General features: G+C 55.2%; 1 protein-coding gene across 1 annotated transcript; it reads right to left on the reverse strand.

Annotated features, from left to right (window-relative positions):
- Nucleotides 1–155: 155 nt before the first annotated feature.
- On the reverse strand, nucleotides 156–8,269 carry CDC42EP1 (CDC42 effector protein 1). Its single transcript, XM_066320149.1, has 3 exons — nucleotides 7,899–8,269; nucleotides 3,610–4,466; nucleotides 156–2,596 (listed from the first exon to the last, which is right to left on the reverse strand). The coding sequence occupies exons 2-3, from the start codon at nucleotides 4,052–4,054 to the stop codon at nucleotides 1,800–1,802; spliced, it is 1,242 nt and encodes a 413-aa protein (XP_066176246.1). The 5' UTR covers nucleotides 4,055–4,466; nucleotides 7,899–8,269; the 3' UTR covers nucleotides 156–1,799.
- Nucleotides 8,270–20,941: the final 12,672 nt, after the last annotated feature.

Consider the following 20,941-nt stretch of genomic DNA (forward strand, 5'->3'; position numbering starts at 1 on the left):
TACAGAGAGCCTGGTCCAAGGCAAGGTGGCAGGGCCCTTTCCCCCCCTCTGCACTTCCTCACTGTCCAAGATGGAAAGATTGGTGGCTGGGGCTCCAGCAGACATAGCAAGGAAGACAATAAGGTCACAGCAGCCAAGGGGACACACCAGAGAAGTTAGTATCAAAACTGTTTTAATAGGACAATAGTAAGTGCAAGGGATACAGAGGGGAGGCAGAAAGGATAATTCCACAGATATGGGTCTTTGGTCTTGTGTTACACTCTGGGAAGCAGAGGGCAGAGGGGAGCTCATCCTGAGAGCCCAGGTCCCCAACCTGGAAGGTGCAAGGGAGACTAAGGCTGATCCTGCTGGGCTCCAGTGGACAGACCCGGGGACTTGGTGAAGTTGGTGTCTGCCCTGCTTTGCTGCTGGTGGCTGGCATGAGGCAGCCCCTTGGGGAGGCTGGGGAACATGGGCTCGCCCTTAACCCTGGTGGCCTGGCTGCAAGTGGCACTTCCACGTGCACTGTGTGCACACCCTGGAGCTCTTTATCCTGCTCTGAAGAGCTCCCTGGCAAAAGCAGCTGGGTGGCGGGTAAGCTGCGTGGGAGCAGAGTTCTGCAGCCGTGGCCCAGCATCTCCTCCCACTGCACACCCCCTCCTGTCCCAGAGAACAAGGCGGGTCCTGTGAGGGTCCCTCTGGTGACCTCAGCCCCCGAGCTTGTTGGCTCCACACCATGGCACAAAGGCGCTTCTGTGAGGACCAGTTTGCACATGGGGGGCAGCTCATTCCAGGGCGGCTGTGTCACCCGGGGCCACTCGGAGAGGGACATCAGCCAGGTCCACGTTCCCCTGGGGAAGGGGTGTGCTGCAAACAGGGGTGTGGGAGGGGGGAATGGGGAGAGGGACACAAACTGTGCCACCACCATGAGGATGGTGACACAAACTGAGAAGCTGCAGAGGCGTCTCCTTGTTCTGAGGCAGGGGAAAAAGAAGGGATTTTTAGGGCCTGAACTGCAGAATTTGGTGATCTGACAACCTGCCTTTGCCACCAGTCAACCAAGAAGTTTCTCCCCTCTCAGCTGCTGAGACAACTGGGGGTCAAGGAGGAAGCTGTCCTAAGTGATGCCCAGCAGCAGGAGGCAAGTGGAAAGATTCCTGATTATTTTTGTGCATGCTCTCACTTCCTGAACACTGAGCACACAGCTTTTTAGGGGGGCAGGGGAGAAGAGAAAGCTCAGCTCTGTGCCATTTGCCTGTCCCTTGGGACCCCCCCTGACCCTCCCCTCTTGACAGATGTGCTATACTGAAGGCTCTTGCACCACCTGGAGCTGGGGACACCCCATCCCCTACATGCTTGAGCTATCAGAGGGAACACCTCTGGGGAGGCACGCACACCATTGCAGAGGATGGTCAGTGGAAGGATGGAGCATGTCCCCAGACGTGCTAGTGGAGCCAGGCTGAGGCTTCAGAGAGAGGGTGCTGGGGGGAATGGGATGGGGTAGGAAGGATTCTGGGTTCCTTTGGCACATGGGAATGTTCCTTTGATGTCTAATGGCCGTGAGGCTGGAGAAGGGGTGCTATGCCTGGCTCCGTGGTGCCCATTGGCCCTCTGCAGCAGCCTGGCCCAGCCCCAGGGCCCCCCTCAGGGGATGGGCTCTCTTCCTGCCCTCCCCAGCCTGCCCAGTGCCCCCACTTGGCAAGGAGGTCACCCACTGGGTCTGCTGGTGACGCTGGCACCAGGGGGTGGGGCACAGGGAGGAGGGCAAAGACCCCAGCGCCAGTGTCTCTGGTGGGGCCAGTGATGGGAGGGACGGCCATTCACACCTTGACTTCATCGTCCTCGTCCTCCTCCTCATCGGCATACTCAAAGGAATTGCTGCGGGCCCCTTGGGCACCACTGTAGCTTTCCTGCAGGCTGGAGAGCTTGGTCTCCTCCTCCTCCTCTTCTTGGTTCCAGCTGGCCTCGGGGGACCGGTTCTCCCTTGTCACTTGTGACCCCCACAAGCTGCTGCTGGGGCTCTCCCACAGGGTCTGTGTCCGGGCCTGCCGGGGACCTTCGCCCTTCTCCGAGCTCCGTGGGGTGCTGGTTCCACCGTAGTGGCGGGCCAGGACCTGGGCTGCTCGGTCAAATTCTCCAGCCTCAATGGTGCAGTCGTTCCAGTGGCCCTGCCACGGCGACCCTCCGGGCACTGCTGCTGGCCCTGATGGCCAGACAGAGTTCGCTCCAGCACCTTCCATGGCACGTGCCTCTCCATTGGCACGGACCGACTGACCCGGCAGTGAGCTGGCCCCGGACAGGTTGCTCTGCCTGGAGCGGTCCCAGAAGCTGGATGCTGCCTTGTCCTCTTCGTGGGATGCATGCACTGCTGGAGGGACCCTGTCCTCGGTCCCCTCTTCACACAGGAGGTGTGGGCCATCCTCCCCCACCTCGTTCCCATTGGTTTCAGAGAAGCTCATCACCTGGAGGAGCTCGCTCATCAGGGAGGGCCCCAGGTCAAGGCGGAAGGAGAGCAGGGAGTCAGAGTGGTCTAGCTCATCTTCCCCAGGATGGGTGCTCTCTTGGGCCTTTTCCAAGCGAGGGACACGAGGGATGGTACAAAATCCGGACTCCAGCCCTGTAAGGCAAGAAGGTAGGGCTGGTGAAGCAAGAGAGGAAGCCTGATTTACTTCTGCAGGGGATAAGGGACACTGCTGCCAAAGTGGCTCAGGTCATGCTCCTGTCAGTGGCAATGACCTCTGAAGGACAGGTCATTGTCTTTGTGGACACCTCCAATGCCCAGAGTTACAGCAGAGGGTCTCCAGGTGGGCTCTGGGCTTGATAAGATGGCAGTGGGGGCTGAGCCAGGCAGGTGAGACCAGGAGATGGCAGCATTTCCTCAGCCTGCCTTTTCCTCTGAGCCTGACCACCTCCCCCGGCTGCAGGCACCCAGATCCAGCCCCTACCCTGAGACCTTCTGCTCCAGACCTTCCTCCCTGGGGAAAAGCTGAGCACAGCCCAGTGCCGTGAGGCTGGAGTGGAGCCACACAGATGTCCCGTCCCGTCCTTCCCACAACCCTTCCCCAAAGGGCACCCTGGCTGGCAGGGAGGGATATGGACACGATAGAGAAGGGTGGGTGGAATTCCTTAGGAGATGCACATGGAGATGCAGAGGTTGGCACAGCTAGGGACAGGGTTAGAACATCTGTGTGGTGGTGGGGAAGGCCATACTGTGCGTCCCCTTGACCTCACAACCTTGGAGTGGGAATTGCTCCACTGTCACAGCACCTTTTTGGCTTCCTCAGGGAGGCTGCTTAAGAGAAAGGTGTAGGGCTGAGGGTAGGTGGGGGGCACTCCCTTACAGCTACTCTACAAAGGCTGCCAGCTGTGTGGGACTACAGAAGAGGGGGAGAAACAGAGAAACCATCCCTGCCCCGCGTCGAGGGACACCCTGGAAGGAAACCCTCCAAGGGCAGGAGCAAGGAAGGATGCCTGGAGGGATTGTCATGACCGAGCAGTCTTAAATGTCCTGTCTCTCCTTAAAACCTTAAGTCTTTCACTGGGGAGGAAAGTGAGGCATGGAGCAATGGAGAAGGGCTTCAGAAGGTGCTCAGTACCTGGGCACCAGCCTCTGCCTCGCACTTCACTCACCGTAGGCCTGGTGTGTTTTGGAGAAACTGTTGGAGGCACTTTTGAAGGAGAACTTGCTGGTCAAGCCCCGGCCACCGCCGCCTCCATCGTACATCCCCTCATTGAGCTGCGGCAGTGAGATGGCATTCTTGATGATGGGCGAGACGGCTGGGGGGGTGGGCGAGGCCTCTGCCTGGCCCCCGCTGCCCCGTCTCTTCAGCGGCGTCCGGCGGACGTGCCACAGCGTCCGGGCGAAGAAGTTGTTGGGTTTGGCTGCGTCGGCCCCGCCGTGGTTGCTGAGGAAAGAGGTGTCCCCAAAGACGTCCCCGCCGCGCCCCACGTGCATGGTGTGTCGGAAGTCGCCCAGCGGAGGGCTGATCATGTCCGGCGTCAGCTCCGACTTCAGCCGCCGCTTGCCGTGGGAGCCTGACACCCAGCTGAGCACCGGCAGCTTCCCCAGGCTCATGTTGCACCCTTCGCCCTGCCTTTCAGAAAGTTCCAAAAATCAGCCCTCGCGAGGCTTCCAGCACTGAGGCGCTCTGTTACATCCCCAGCCTCCCCATTGCTTCTGCTCCGATACTCTCGGGGTAACAGTTCATGTCACTCGGGCTTTCGGCAGGTTTCCTGCTTCCCCGCACTAGGTCACGCTCGTGAAATCACCCTCAGAGAGCACATCCTCAGTGGTGAGGACAGTGGTGGCACGGAGATGTCCCCAGGGGGTGTCTGGGTCAGTCCCCGTTCTGCGGAGGTCACTGGAAGCTGTGTCTGGTCGTGGACTTAATCCACTTGTCTTCTACTGCCACTGGGGCAGTCACAGATGGGGCAGCAGGCAACGAAGAGAGCTTTGGGTGGACTGGCAGGGCAAGAGCACTGGCCACCTAAACAAGGCAAGAAGAATAGTGAAGCCCTTGGACAGGATTCTCCCAATCCCACTGGCTGTATCCACAGAACTGCGTGAGGAGGTTTAAAGGCAGTAAATAAGGCAGCGGCGAGGCTGCTACTGGCTGCCACTTGACCTGGCCTTTCTCTTGGGGAGGAAGAAAAAGGCCTTCCTCTAAAAACACGTGCTCTCCCTCACCTTGCAGACCTACCTCAGTATGCCTTAGTTTCCTGTCTGCAAAGCAGCTTCGCCAGACCCACGCCACAACACCTGCTGAGGATTTCCCTCCGAGGCAGAGCAGAGCAGTGCCCTGCTTGGCTGCCCCAGCTCCCGGGGCGAGAAACCTCTCCCTCCTTTTTGCTATTCAGATGAACCCTTAAGGAGAGGGTGAGGCCTGGGGCCCATGTGCTTCTCAGGGAGGAGCGGTGGGAAGCAAAAATGCAGTATTTGTATATTGCTTTGTTTGTCCTTGGCTGGCTGGGCAGACATGCTGGAGAAGCAGGGAGCCGGCAGTTCGCAGACAGGGGAAACTGAGGTGCGGCAAGGAAGGCGATTGCCTGAGGCTGGAGGAGAAGGTGGGTTGGCTCCCTGCAGATCCCAGAGGCACTGAGGGGCAGGCAGGAAGGAGCAGCTGGATGCACGGCAGGGTGATGACCTCCCCAGTCGGTGGGGAGGACTCTCAGATTGGCAGATGCCCTGTTGGTGTGCACAGCAGGTGGGAGAGGGTGGGTTGGGGAAAGGAGAGGATTCAGCTGTGGGGCATCTCAGAGTGCCAGTGGCCTGGGTCGCCAGCTGGCTACCCAGGAATCCTTCCCTGGGCTCAGTTCTGTGGCTGGGGCGTTGGAACAGAGCTGAGTCCCTCCAGCAGGGCTGGCTGCGGAAGACAGCTTGCCAAGAGGCGATGCAGGAGCCTCACGTCTCTTGATCTCCAAGTGGTGGGACCCCTACTGCTGCATGGCTTCCTCTGCCATGTCCTCTGCCTCTCCTGCTTGTCTGTGCATCGCCTTGGAGCAGCCAGTCAGTGCCAGGATGGCAAAGGCTCTGGTGAAGGGGAGTGCTGGACATGAAATTGCTCTCCTGGCTGGCTAGAGGCATATTGCTTTGCCCTGGCCTTGTTTGCTCACCCGGGGCCCCTCTTATCTGCCAGGGGTTAATGACTGAGGAAGGGAAAACAAACCTCCCCCAGCAGCACCCAGCACCATTGGCTGCCTCCCCAGGGTGGCAGTGGCCTCCTGGGGTGGCAGTGGCTGGTGGTAGCAGGGACAGAATGGTGGCAGATTGGGTTCCTGCTGGCCCCCAGCTCTCTGGCTCAGTCAGCTCATATCTTCCCCTGCCCACAGAGGCCATGCAGTGCTGTCTCGCAGCCAGGACAAACCATGCATGTGGGAGATTTGGGTTGAAGGGACAACTGGGGAGCTATTTCCTTTCTCTGGCAGAAGTCCACCCATAGCCACTGGGTCAGGGCCCTCCTGGAGTACAAAGGAAACTACCGGGGTGGTCCCTGCAGCACAACTGGGGTCTTGGGACACAGGGAGAGAGATGCAATCATATTTTTGAGCTGTCCCAGAATCCCCCAGGAAAGCGAGTGACCCTGGGAGAGGGGATTAGGTGGGCTACAGCACTCAAATTTTCCCTTTTCTCTGCACATTGGAGCCCCTGAGAAACCCAAAGTGGGGACTGTCCCCTTTAGCATGTGCTGCACCAGCCAGGGCTATTCTGTGGGGGGACCCTCCTACCCCACCCCAGGTCCTCCATGCAACACAGCTGCCCTGTGAGAGACATCACACCTTGGGATGGGGTGGGGACGCAAGGAAAAGGGGAGATGTGGGAGGAGAGCATCCCCTTGTTCCCTATCTGCACAACTACTGAGTGAGGGAGTGGGGTGGAGGAAAGTGTTTCTCCTTCCTTGTCTCTTGGTCACCACAGGGAAGCAAGCCAGCAGCTCCTGGCCCCTGGCTCTCCCTGCCTGCTGGCAGCCAGCAAGCACTGGAAAGAGGAGAGAGGGAGAGAGCGAAGCAGCTGGTGCCCAACCCTACCTGGATGGCAGGTTTCTGGCAGGCCTGTTGGGCTTTTCTTCCTTCCAATCTCCCCCTTTCTCTTCTTTACTTCTGCCCCTGGTGGCTCCCTGCCCCTTTGAGTCCTCCCCTTCACCCAAACAGACTCCTCCATGCCAGGGCAACTCGTGATTCTGCGGGCAAAGGGTGACCTGTGTGCTGTCCTTTCCTCCACTGGGCAAAGGGACCCCTCTGCCTGGCCATCTCTGTTCCATCTGGCAGCCCTCCGTGTTTGCCAGCTCCTGGCACAGCGAGCCCACAGCCCACCACCACCTCCCCTTCTGTGACATACTCCCTCTGGCTCCCTTCTGGGAAGCCCCCTGCCTTCAAAGACCTGCTGGCAGTGCCTCCTCCTCCTCCCAGCCCGGCCTCCCCCACTTCCCCCGAGTTCAGCTGGTTACCACTGGTTTTCCACTAGCTGAGAATGGCCAGAGCTGCTCTGCTTGCTGGGAAGAGCGGAAACCAGAAAGAGGGGGGGGGAAATAATCCAGATATCTACTTGAACAGAGCTGCTGAAAGCAGCCTCTTCCCTCCCGCCATGGGGACATACTGCAAAAGAGGGTGAGAAATTTGGGGTGGTCTCAAGAGCAAGAACGGGTGGGAATGGCTGTGGGTGGCCAGGAAGGCTTTCCCAGCCTTCCCAAGTGATGAAAGAGCTCCCTTTCCCCGAAGGAAGGGAGGCAGAATTCTCCCCTGTTGGGTGACTGCTTCGGGATGAGGACAGGCAGCAGGGAGAGGCTTTTGGGGAAGGGGGAAAGAGGCTTGGCTGCCTGGGTTTGGCCTCTTTCAGCTTTCCTGGAGCAGTGCCGGGCACTCAGCAGACGCCTAAATCTGACTCCTCTGCTGCTGGCTGAGATATATATATATATATATATATATATATATATAGTGATATCTCTGCATTACAAGGTTATTTTTCCAAGCAGACGTGCTGAGGACACAGAGGGAGGCCGGAGCTGTGAAAATGGGCAGTTTCTAGACATCCCTTTCCCTGCCCGCTTGTGAAAAAGTGCTCCCTTTCTTCCTCCATACCCCCAAAAGTGAGGTGCCGAGAGCCCGTGGGGCTTTGAGGGGTGTCTGGAGCAGGGTCTGGGAGACAAGCGTCCTCCTGCCTTCCCCCATCCGTGGGACCTTCTCCTCAATCCCTTTCCTCCCCGCCTCTCCCCCCTATCCTGTGTCCCCTCTCCTCACTCCCAGTTTCCTGTTGCATTCCTGCTTTCTGCTCCCTTTCTTTTTTACCATCCTTCCAGTCCCTATCGCCTTGCCACCCCTCCCGGTTCTCCCCTCTCCGAGCACCCTCTCCGCCCTTTCCCTTCTGCTCCCAACACACCCCTGCCCCATCTACAAACTGATGAATCAAAACTTTCAGCATTTACCTCTTTCGAACCAGGGTGGTTATTTTCCACCCCGTCCTCCAGACGAAAAGTTGCGAGACGCTCTTCCGCAGGCCCCTGTAAAGTTGTTCCAAGGGTTACTGGCGTCGTGCTCCGGAATGGAGTCGGGGAGAAAGGGAAGGCATTGCCCCCCTTTTCCCACGGCTGTCCCCCCAAAGCTGCCTCTCCCAGGCTGACGCCCTGATGCCACGGGAGAGAGGGAGCAAAGCCGGCGGGGAGGGGACGTGGGAAGGAGGAGGGCGGGCTGCAGCACCGCTGAGCCAATCCTCGGCTCGGCAAGGAGACCAGAGAAAATGAGATTTATTCCAGCTATCCAGGACAGAAAACTTCAGGAACTTCTCTGCCGCTCCCCTCCTCCTCCCCGCTTCCCCGGTGCCATTTCCCGTCTGCCGGCGCTGGCTGCCTCCCGCTCCCGGCTGCCTGCTTCAGTGGGTTGGGGAAGGCCAGGTTGCCGTCTAACCTGGTTAGAGGAGCCTGGCTGCCGGGCAAAGGAAAAGGTTTTCAACCCTGTGTGTCACCCCTCGGGTATCACACGGGGTCCCCCGATTCCATATTGGATAGGAAGTTCCCAGTGGTGGAGCACTGCGGGACAGGACAGCGGGCTGCGGGTCATGCCAGCACCTGTGGGGAGCACTGGCTTGGGCATTACAGGATGACAGCCTCCCTGAAGGCTCCGTGGGCCAGGCTGGCGTTTGTGACCGGGTCAGGACAAGGTTTGTGACCTTGTCCTGATGTTACGGCATCAGGGCAAGCGTCATCCCAGCGAGAGCACGTCAGACCAGGGCGAGGGGGTGGCAGCGGATAAATGCAAGGAGGTGCTCTTTGGTGGGTGGCACCAGGGAGCCTTTCTGCCCACACATGGGACACCACATCCCTCTGGCATCGTGCGTTATCCCTTGATGGTCGCAGGGCAGAAGAACTCTATCAGTGCCAACGAGGGGCAACCTGCTGGTGGGTGTAGCATTCTCAGTGCCACTGGTGACCTTCGTGGCCTTCAGGCTTGGCTTGGTGGCTCTGCTGGGGACCACTTGGCCACGCACAAGCACCTATCCAGGTCCCTGTTGAGCAGAAGGGAGGTGTCTCTGCTGGTGAAGGCAAGACAAGGCTTGTTGGGGTTAAGTAGGGCTTGGCTGAAGGCATGACAAGATGTCTGCAGAGGAGATGTCAAAATGGAGCCTGGCCGTTCACTGGGCTCGGGTGGCTTATGCTGGGGTGGCCAGGCAGGAGCACTTTATTGCTCAGAGGTTTACTAGATAGTAGTAGTAGTAGGATTTGGCACTGTTCTCTGGCTTCTCTTCTGTGAAATGGAAGTTGGAGTTTCTGCCTTCCGTGGGAGTTTTCTCCATTAGGAATTACAACTGTATGTGCGTGTTCGTGGTACTTTAAGTGGGTCTGTGTCTTGGAAGACAATGGAAGCTTAGCTCTGATGGGAGATAACCTCTGCCATCAGCAAGGAGAGCAGGAGAAATCATGACACGCATTCTTCTGGTTTGTCAGAGTTATGGCAGGCATTCCTTCCCCTAGGTCCTGCTCAGTGGAAGCTAATGGGGGTGGTGGAAGAGGCAGGAAAAGACCCTTTCTTTGAGTCTCCTCCCTGTGCATGGCCTAGCAGGGTACTTCCCCCCAGCCTACCTCAGGGGCTCTCCCTCACCCCCATCCCCGTGCCCTGCAGCAGAGGCTGCATCAGGAAGCAGAGCCTGGGCAATGGCAGCCACCTCTACTGGGGAATGCAGAACAAATCTTTTCCAGATGGGATAGGGGCCGCGTTCTGCTTCCTGCAGGGCAGCCGGCTCTCCACTGCCTCCTTCTCCTTTCTCCTACTCCAAGCATCTCTGTGAAGCCAGGATGGGCTTCATTTCCAAGAAAGCACCTGGAAATGTGTTCTCTTCAGCATCCTTCCCCAAACCTGTGATCTTGCAGCCATGCTAGCCAAGCTCTGACTTTTGTGCTTCTAGGTCTACCACTGAAGTGTTTTGGGGTCCTCCAGGGTCAGGGTATTTGCCACCTCTGGGTCTCAGTACTCATCCTGGCCTCTGGCTGCTTGGTTACACCCCCTTCTTTCATATACAACAGCCTGGAAAGTCAATCCATACAATCCTGCTTCTCAGCCTATTTACCCACCTCAGCTGATAAATGAGAGGTGGTTGTGAGGCTGGCCAGTGCTGCAGAGTCACTGTACCACCCATGGGTGCCCTGGGCAGGAGCTTATGCCTGGACCCCTCCCAGCCCAGCTACCTCATTTACCTTCAGTCACCCCAACCTTTCATCCCATCTGTCACCTGAAGCCCCAGGCAGCAGTACCAGTCTCACCATTACAGAGAGACCAGCCACTGGGCTTATCATGGAGCAGAAAAGTGGCCCAGCAGCTTTCCTAGATGAGGATTTGCTTTGCCTACCACAGCTTCAAAGACATGGCTGTGCAAATTACATCCCCTCATCTCCCCAGCACTCATCCCTCCAGCATGGGATTGAGGTCTTATGGGTGACTGACTCAGTATGATGGGGAGGGGGAGAGGAATGGACAGATGTGGAGGGGCTGAGGTCTCTGGCCCACACTTCCTGGTGCTCAGTCCTTCATCCTATCTCGCTTTACAGTGCTTTCCACTCACAGACCCGATGCCTGAAGGAGGCTGATACAGGACTCCCCTCCAGGAAAGAAAAATGCCCCTAGTCCCGTTCCCCAGCGCCTGGGAGAAGCCAAAGGAAGGTGATGAGGGCATCCCAGCTTGTGATAGGTGCTCACCCGCGTTTATATTCCCTGCCATTTCAATTTGCTGCCTTTCCCCCTGCCCTCCTTCCCTGGGAAATTTCCAGGGATGGAGCTCCAAGAGCACAACAGTGCTGGAAACTTCCTGAAGAAGGAGGGCAGGCAGGGGGCTTGGTGGGAAGGGGGTGCCTTGCTCAGTGCACAAGAAGCAGATATCCTGTTACTGCCCAGCATCTCTGTCTCATATTTCCTCATTAGCTGAAAATGCTGCTCGTTTGCAGGTGACTTCCAGATGTTTCCATTCTTCTCTTGGGGCCGTGAGGGCACGTACCACATGGGTGTGGGGATTACTACCAGCAGTGGGGCGCGGGCCAGAACTCTGCCACGATGGGGCTGGGGCTGCAGAGAGCTGCCTTGCCCCCACCTGGCATGGCCTCATGCAGCTGTCCCTCCCCTGGTGCTGTCAGGTCCCTGCTCCCAGCCCACAGCCCTCGGCGCTGCCTCCAGTCCATGTCTTGCTGCCCTGGGGATGAAGCTGATGGCAAAGCCGGTTTTGGGGTGAGCAAGCCAGAGTGGTGGCAGGAGGTGGCACCCTGGGGCAGGGGAGAGGTGTAAGCACCCAGCATCTTGTCAAGAGCATCCCTGGTCTGATGCCAGCTCTGACTTTGTAGGCACTGGATCCCCCGTGCCCTATAGTTTCTCCACTGGGGCAATTTCTCCTCTGGCTGAACTCCCAGACATGTGCTTGGCCAGGCTCAACCCATTTTTGTGCCTGTGCTGCAAGTCCCCCACACTGTGCCTGTTGCCTTTGAGATAACCAGGGAAAGGGACCGGGGCAGTCTGGTTCCCAGAATCCTTGTGTTGCACTGGGGAAAGAAAGCAGGGAAATTGTGGTGAGCACCACCAGGCAGGCAGCAGCACTGGGTTAGACCCACTCATGCTACAAGTGGGGTGGATAACCCTGTAAACACCACTTCTAACTTCCCCCACCAACTCCTCCCCTCCCCCGGAGCAATGAGAGGCCGAAGGAATGGGACTGACCACGTCCTGCTTGTGGCATTTGCAAAGGGGGGGAGTGTGTGCTTTTCCCCTGGGAGCAGGGCTAGGAACTCAAAGCCTTGGGGTTTGCCAAAGTCCAGGAGGAGGTACGGATGAGTTCCCAGGCTCGCTGGCGGGCTGCCTCCTCCCTCCCTCTGCCCATCTCCTCCTATCCCAAATATTTTCATCTTTCCTCCTCCCCCCACACTCCCCAGCTTCCTCCTGCTATGCTATTCCTGTCTGCTGGCCAGGGACGTGGGGTGCTGTAGGGCTGCTGGTGGTGTTGTGGGGTGTTGTTGAGTGTGAGGATGGAGGGACAGACCCCAGGACAAACCCTGACCTGTGTTTTCCCTCTGAGTTTTACAGGGGCACAGAGGAAAGGGAAGGGGGGTTTGGGACATAGCTGGGAGGGTGAGGGAGGATGTTGCATAAAGCAGAAGTAATCCAGGAACAGCTGCCTGTGGCCTGGAAACACTTCGGTGATTCCTCCTACTCGGAAAGGAGATGTAAATATATATATATATTTATGTATGTAGACTACGTCTCCCCAGAACAACCCCACGTTTGATTCTCCAGTTCTTTTTAATAGACCTTGTAAAAGTCACTGCAGGAGGGACTGGGGGGAGGGCTGAGATATAAATTTGGTGCTTGGAGAAGCAGCTCTCTGTGTGCAGGGGGATCTTTGAGTCTCTTTGCGCTCCCTCAAATACGTTCCCTTGGCGGGGCAAGGAAGGGGAGCACATCTACAGGAGTTTTAAAGCCCATGCAGGCTGGAGGGAGCTGGGATGGAGGTTGTTGAGGTGGGGGGAGAAAGGATGGGATAGTGACAGTAGGAGGGATGCAGAGGGTAAGAAGGGGATGGGGGTGAGTGGGGAAACTCTGGGCCTTTGAGAGGAAAGAGCCTTTTAGAAATTAATTGCATGAGGAGGTGCAGAAAAGTATTTTGGAGAAAAGAGGAGCTGGAGGGATTTCAAGGGAAGGGAGTAGGTCATGAGGGCTGGTGTGGCACGGGAGAGGGCATTGTCAAGGAATGGGAGATGCATCCATAGAGCAGAGGGAGAGTGGCATGCCGGGGTGAGGAAGGGTACGGTGTACAGACAGAGGATATGGGGATACAGGGAATGGGGATGAAGACATAAGTCATCCATGCTGGGAGTGGGAGACAATGCTTGAAGAACCCATTCTGGTCAAAGGGAAGAGGTGAAAGCCAGGGGAGTGGTCGGACACAAGGCCTGGACAACTCTTTTATCCTAATGATTTTGCCTGTCCATACAGCCCATGTATTTTTGGCCCAAGGAAGGAAGGGGGTGGGGATGCAGAATCAGCTAAAAATAGGGGTGTCCCTGCCCATTCCCCCAAGGCAGGCATCTGTCTGCCTGCCTGTGGGGTTGCTGCGGGATCTGGAGGAGGGGAGCAGATCCAGCCTCCTCCCCATGGCGTCTGGCTCTGCTTTTGTTTGTCTCACAGCCCTACAGGGACAGGAAGAGGCTGCAGGGCTGGGGAACAATGGCTCATTCTCTGGGAGTCTGCGCCTGCCGAGGAGCGATAGGGGACACGGGATGGTGGCCAGAAGGCACAACCTCCTAGCGCCACTGCTGCACGAGTCAGCCCCCAGGAGGTGATGGGTTCCCCTGGTGGGACGCAGGGGGACCTTTCCCAGCCCACCTCTCTTCCCCAGGTTCCTGTGCTGGGGTGCAGAGGGGATGAGGGGCTGACTCACAGTGGGTACCTTTTACAGAGGAGACCAGGGAGGCAAGGCTGTCAACCTGAAGAGCAGCGAGAACACATTTCCAGCCAGCCCTGAGGAATGCACTGTCAGCCTTTCTTGTGCCTCTGAAACCTGGAGTGTGGCTGGAGCTTGCACCCCACAGTGGGAATGTCCCCAGGTGGGACTGGGAAGATATTTCTCTGGGAGCTGTACTGTGCCTCTGTCCCAGGTGTCACTGTGCTCCCAAGGCAGTGCCAGTATTGGTGGAATCTCCCTCCAAGTTCTGTGCTCCCTGCTGGCTGGGAGACTGCCAAGGGGCATGGATATAAGTGCATGGTGGGGGGTGATAAATGCTTTTATCCTACCTCTTTCTTCTTCAGACCCTCCTTTTGAGGCAGTGTCTCTCCCGGCTGTTAGATCTAACAGCATGGTGCTGGAAACTCTGCAGGGAGAGTCTCTCCCCACACTTCTCCGGACTTGCTAGGGGTACGAGGAGGTGGTGTCAGCACCTGAGGTAGGGGAGAGGTTAGGACATATTTTGCAAAGATTGAGCAAGAAGGGGACAGAAGAACCTCCCTGTTTCCAGCCCCCTTTTTTCAAGGTCTTGGCTACTTGGGGCTGAATGCTTGCCAGGGCTCCTCTTGTTTACTCAGCCGGGGAGCTGACACATCCAAGGTCTCTGCTGCCTCCACTTTCCCACATGCTGCTGGCCGGCACATTCCAGGGCAGAGTGGAGATCAGTGCAGAGGCATACCAGAGGTTTCCATCCGGGATGCCATCCCTCCTCCCCGCTCTCCCCAGGCTTCCGGCACCTCGTGCCAGGTCGTGAAGAGCGGGCATCACGTGTGGCCAGCATCCTGGGCCTTTAGAAGCCACGGCTTGCCCAGAGCCCAAGCGTGGTTGGGGACCCCCACAGACAGGGATCTGCCTCTTAAACTGAACGCCTTTGGCAAGGCTCCGTCCTTCTTCTCGGTTCCCTTTGCAGATCTCAGTGCTGTTACCTGTCACGACCCATGGGAGATGCGTGCAGGAGTGCGGGATGCCTGTCTCGGCTTACTCCTCCCTAGAGGGACCCTGGGGGAAAGGGGTTAGCACCCTCCTAGGCAACAGTCCAGCTTTTTCATTTTAGCATGGGCGCCTATTCCTGCAGCTGGGTTTAGCTTGCTGAGGGCTAATAGCCCTGGGTTCTGCAGCTGCACCCGTCTCCTGCGGGCAGCGGCTCTGCTCCCTCCTGGGCAGCAGCCCAGACCTAGTGTGGCTGCCTTTGGTTTTGGGAGAGAAGGCCGCAAAGCTTTTAAAAATAAACGTCAGGAGATAAAGAAGGGTTTGGAGAGCTGGCCGCAGGGCTGGGGCAGGAGCACGGCCCTCGCCCTGTCATTTAGGCTGGATGCCTCTTGTCCCCGCAATGCTCCCACTTTCACCAGGGCTGCTGGCATCTTCCAGAGCTGCTGCAGGCAAAGGACGGCCACGACCTTGCCTTTTTCCCCACAGGCTGGCCCATCGAGGCCCCTCAAGGCGCAGCCCCAGCGTCTGGAGGCAGGGGCCTCGTCTCCCTCCTGGGCTGCCACAGGAAATGTGGAGCCTGGGGGTCAGGGGCCAGCCGGCAGCCCAGCGCCGGGGCGCATCGTGCCGCAGAGGAGGGGAGGGAGGCAGAGCCCTGGAAGGGGGAGGGAGAGGGCCAGGCTCTTCCTGTTTATGTGACTACCAGACCCCCAAGAAAGGGAAAGGACTTGGAAAGCTCTTCGCTCTTGGGCGGGCTCCAGCAAGCGACTGTCTGCGACTCTCAGCCCAGGGATTGCATCTATGTGGCAGGGTGTGACTTCTTTGGGGGGGTAAATGGGCATCCAGCTCCAGGGAGGGCTAGGATTGCATTTTTAGGCCTCATGAAGCTCTGTTCTAAGAGAGACGCTGTGGTTAGCTTCCCGGGAAGTGAGGGACAGCTCCTGCTACATTGCCAGGCTTTGATTCCTCCCACGGTTGTCTCTGGCTGATGCTGGTCTCTGTGGGATGGTCTAAAGGGCAAAGACCCACTCAGGCCAAGACAAGGAGGTAGCTGGGTATTTTGGCTTTGGGACAGAGGAACGGGGAGCACTGGGAATGCCAGGCACGGAGGAGTGTTTAGGGGAGCGTGCCTGTCCAGCCACGATGGCTGCGGAACACATTCCATACGGCCACCAGAAGAGCTGGACACCTCCCGTGTTATCTAGGGTCACATCCTGCAGGGTGTCTGGTGTGGCTGCGGTGATGCCTTAAGTTTTAGCTTTCATGGTTTTCAGACTCTGTGCTGCCTAGGTGTGTAGTTCTGAGGCTCATATTAAGTGTTAGTAAGCTCTCTTCACAGAGTAGCTAGACAAAACAAGTATTTTTCTTGCTGAAGACCAAGGACAACAGTTACAAGTTTTCAGGCCCAAAGGGATAAACAATGGTGGGCTGAAGAGAGAAAACAAGAAGGATGGGACTTCATAACCCGAAGCTGTAATTGGACAATTAAACCCCAATACGTAAATGGACCAAAACTTATAAAAGTGCAAGACCTCACGACCAGTTGTCCATTTTGTGATGATTTAAAGTCCATCTTGGGTGCAGCCCTGGCCACGCTCTTGTACTGCCCGAGGTGTATCCTCCAAGGCCTTTTAATAAATACCTACTTTATTCTCTTAACTTTCTGTTCTCTGCTCCAGGCCACCCTTCCCAAGGCATCAGTGGTGGTACGCAGAGGAGGAAAGGAGGTCCAAGATGCCACGCTCTTTTCTTCACCTCTGGCACCATACTGCTCTGGCTTAGGTCACATCTGTACCGAATTTGTCATATCTCAGCTTTGGTTTGTAGTCCTTGGCTCATGCTGAGCATGGGTTGAAGGGTGCTCTGTGCCACCTCTGGTGGATGCCCTGGAGGACACACATGAGGCAGCATTAACAGGAGCATGGGAGTTACAGCCCTTTTGCAGTCCCACTAGTAAGCTCAGGCCTGGCTCAGTGCAGCAGTTGTAGGATAAGAATAGCTGGGTGCAGTCTAGGTCATAGAATCACTGAGTAATAAAAGTGTGGGTGCAGTCTAGGTCATAGAATCACTGAGTAATAAAAGTGTGGGTGCAGTCTAGGTCATAGAATCACTGGATAGATAATAAAGGTGTTTGGGTTGGAAAGGACCTTAAAGTTCTTCCAGTTCCAATTCCCTTGCCAAGGGCAGGGACGCCTCCACTAGACCAGGTTGCTGAGAGCCACATCCAACCTGGCCTTGAACACTTCCAGGGATGGAGCTTCCACTGTTTCTCTGGGCAACCTGTTCCAGTGCCTCACCACCCTGATAGTTAAGAATTTCTTCCTATATCTAATCTAAACCTGCTCTCTCTCCTTTTAAAGCCATTCCATGAAAGATCTTGGGAAGGGCCCCACAGTCAGAAGCAAGTAGTCCTGGCAGGTCTGTGGGGCAGGAACAGGCACGGCCCTTGGCTCTCCATATCCTTCCCGTTGCAAGGGCTCTAGTTTAAGGCCAGGCTGACCCAAAGCATTTTGGCCTTGTCCAACCACCTCCTTCCCCAAGGGGTTGGCTGCTGGGGTGGTGACACCCTATGACTCTGGAGCAGTGTTACAAGCGATGGTAGCACTTGGCTGTTCTCTGCCCTCTCTGCAGAGACTTTGTCCTCCTAGCATGTACTCAGCCCTTTTTCCTGTTCCTGTCCTGGACAGGTTTGCTTTGCTCTCCAGCCGAGAGGAAAAGGTTCTGATACAGTCCTGACCTGTCCCTTTCCCTGATATGTCACCTGTTTAGTATGAGTGTGGTGAGATGGTATCGCCCCTTCTGCTTATCCTCCACCAACAACTGGCCAGGCTCAGCCTGACAGTGACTCAGGGACTCTGGCAGCTGAGCACCCTGGGGTGTGTTTCCATATGCCCAGGAGAGGACCCGTACAGGACTTGGATCATCTCAGAGAAGAGGAAGGGAAGATGGAAGTGGTGTTTTCCACCTGTGCTTCTTCATTTCCTCCTGGTGAAGCATACAGAGTATTTCAGAAGTGGGGTGAGCAGAGCTCCCAGTTAAGCAGCTGATGTCTTGGTGATGATTTGTTCTTCTGAATTCAAACTGCTTACAGACACTTTGCTCATCTCTGTGATGACATCTGAGCTGGTTATTCTCACTGTCTCAGTGTCTTTGCCTTCATCTGCCCTGCAGAAATGCAGCAAGCCAGGGTTTGCCTCCTGCTCCTTCTTTGCTCCCATCCTAAGCTAATGTTGCTGGGAGATGGTGGAAACATGCTTGGTCTGGGCAGCTGGCCTTATGGAGGGCCAGTGTGGAGGTGGTCACTGATGATCCTGCAGCGCAGTGGAGTCTTCTGGGAGAAGATGTCTGGGGAAACCTGTCCATCCCACAAGGCTGGAACTCTGCTGGAGGTGGAAGAGGAGTGCTTTGTTTGCTCTGACTGGGTGGGTGTCCACATAGCTGATGAAGGGGTTGGGAGGCCAGGATGGAAAGGGCTGCTTGGTGACTGTCTGAGGCGCTCTGGGAGATGACACAGGGGAGATAGAGAGGAGAACTGCTAGATGTGAGCACGCAGAGGAATGGCTGGCAATGTAGACATAACGAATTCTGTTCTGCAGTCTCATAATCCCTTCCTGACTTCTAACCCTGACTGATGACCCTGCCTCATTTAACCCATTTGCCTTTCTCTGGCTGCAGGTTAGCTACTTGTTTTATCCAGCCAGCCTGGATCTGGGGCAGACCTCATTCACTGTGACAGACCTATATCCCAGGAAGCAGAACTGGGACTCAGGAAAGGACAGATTGCCCATATCTACCCCTTTCCTGCTACCAAGGCTGGCATTGGTGAGAATAGCTGAGTGACATTGAAACCAGTAGGATTGAGACATGCCCAGGGTGTGAGGAGAATTTTTGGGGTCCACAGCCAAGTACGAGTCTGAATTCAGTGGGCTTGCAGGACGTTAACCGGAGTCGTGGTCATTCCCGAGCTCTTTTTTCCCCCCAAGATAATGCTGAGGTTGTGACTAATGCATTGAACGTTGGTTTACATGCAAATCTGTCCCAAAGTTATGTCCTAAGAGTTGGAAAACACTGCTTCATACTTGTGTTTGACGTCCCAGTTTCTAAAGGGTGCAGCAGCCAGCAGCTGGGTGAGGTTCATGTGGTCACATTGACCTCTGGTGGCTGCAGCTTTGGCGTGCAAAGAGACACTAAGGCAAACAGGCTGGGTTTGCTGAGCTGCTGCTTGCTGCAGTTGAAATGCCCTTGGGTTTGTTCCTTCTCTTGGCTCCATTCTCCACCACCTCTCCTCTTAGATAGTAATTTGTTTTCTTCTCGAAGCGGGTACCCGCTCTTTGTGGGTACACCCTCAGTCCATGTGGTTCTTCTCCCTGAGAAACAAATTCTGCTTGCACACGTACCAGTAAAAAAAAACAAAAGTGGATTCTTTTTTGGACAGCTGAATTCACTCCCAGTTTCTAGACAGAGTGGGTTATGTCTGGGGAGAGCAGATTGCCCCCCTGTATTCACTGTAACCTCTGTGAAAAACGAGATTCACTTTTTTTGGTAGATTTTAAGAAATAGGTTTTAATAAAAAGATAAGACAATTAGGAGATAAGGAAAAAAAGCAAAGTACGGCCGGCCGGGTGACTTGGCATTTAGCCAAGTCCACAAATTGCTATTTCACAGGGCTTTCTTTAAATACCCTTTCTGTTGTATCAGTCTGTTGAATATTCATATTTTTCCATAAACTAGTTTCCATATTCCAGGGACTGTTTTGCATGGCCCCTCCTTGGGTCTGCCTTTTTAGAGCTGCGTGTTTCTGGGCTGTGTCTTCATCATCACCTCCAGATTGGGCCTCGGTCCGTGCTTTCTTCAGATGGGAGATGCTGATAGCTGGTGTATCAACAGCAGAGTCTTCTTTCCATGTTCACTGGGTGTTATCTCAGAGCCTTCTTTCCATGTTCACTGGATGTTATCCCAGAGTCTTCTTTCCATGTTCACTGGGTGTTATCCCCGAGTCTTCTTTCCATGTTCACTGGGTGTTATCCCAGCCAAACAGACAGTTTAAGCAATTACTATATCACTACTACCACTGTGCCTAATTTTCTTTACTAACAGCAGAAATAAAAACTTATATCCTTACCACAAAGTTGTTAATCATATAGCACACATCTTGCGAAAAGCCAACTTTACAATAGGTATTTATAGCACTTGAATGGTCCTCTCGCAAAGGGTGACCAACCAGACTGGATTCACAATGACCGATGAGATGCACTCCTGATTGGCTTTTATTCTGAAGAGAGAGGGGGGGAAAAGCTGGGACTAATCCCACTGGGATAATACTTCAGAATAAAGCAACTGCTGAGCCCAGGGGCAGCTGGGCAGCCTTGGAGCAAGAAAGCTCATCTCAGTGACTCTAATGCCGTCTTTCTGCTCTAACTCAGGTCTTTCTTATGACCCTGCACACCTCTGGCGCCCTAATGAGAACACAGATTTGTTGCCAAAATCTTACCAAAAGGCTCCCACGTGCTTTTGCCTCCTGTAGCTCCAGGCGATGGGTGTGTTCGTGTGGTGAGGAGGAGGAATGCTGAAGGAAATGCTTGTTTTGCTATCTCCACACGGATACACACATTTCCTTCCTGCTATAAAGGCCATGCGTTTTTTGAGGGGAGACCTCATTCCTTATTCTTCCTCCCTTCTGCAGCCACTACTGTGAAGGGAATGAACCACTGTCAGTGTGCTGCAGCGGTCTTAAATCTGCTATTAAAAGCGTCAGGCGAAGGAGCAGGTAGTGACAGTCCTTGCAAAGGCTGTTAATATAAATACTAAGTTGGATGAGTGTCATTAAGAAAATTTTTTTTTCCTGTATGTGTTAACTAATCCAGTGTGAAGCAGCGTATAAGCCAATTATATCAGGTTGGAGTGGATAATTCTATTTCACAAGTTCTTTTGTGTTTTTGGCATTTGTTTTCTTCCACGCAGGAACAGAAACTGCAGCGAGTTTTTTCATGACACCATATCGTGTTAGGACAGCTATTGCAGGGTGGAACTTTTTATTATTAGGGGAATAATTTCAAACTCACTTCCTCAACCTGACTTGGGATCACCCTGAAGACTGCAGCAAACCTTTCCCATAAAACTTCAGTGGAAGCTGTAAGTCTCTGCAAATCACCAAGGCTGCAAGAAGAAGAGCTTATTTTGATCGGGGAAGGGAAATAAAAAAGAAAAAAAAAAAAGAAGAAGAAGAAAAAAAAGGCAAGAATTCTATTGCTGAAGATGTTCTGACTGGCTCACATTCTGGACACTGTGTGGGTAGGCAGTTTCAGTTTTGTAAATTTACTGTGCTTCCCAAAACACAGGGCAAGATTTTACAGAGCACCCAGCTCACCATCTGTAACCACAGCCTGAGCTTTGTACCAATGGCATTTTAGCCACTCAATCAGGAATTTATTGAATTCCTGCCCCGCCTCAGACCTTCCTACAGCTATTTCCGGGCAGGGGTGAACAATGCAGTGCGGAGGCAGATGCAGCTCAGCTCTCCACAGCACGGGGTCACTCACCCCGGAGGGATCCCTCTGACCTCTCAGTGCC

This window comes from Sylvia atricapilla, chromosome 5, assembly GCF_009819655.1.
Source record: "Sylvia atricapilla isolate bSylAtr1 chromosome 5, bSylAtr1.pri, whole genome shotgun sequence".
In the NCBI taxonomy this organism is placed as follows: Eukaryota; Metazoa; Chordata; class Aves; order Passeriformes; family Sylviidae; genus Sylvia; species Sylvia atricapilla.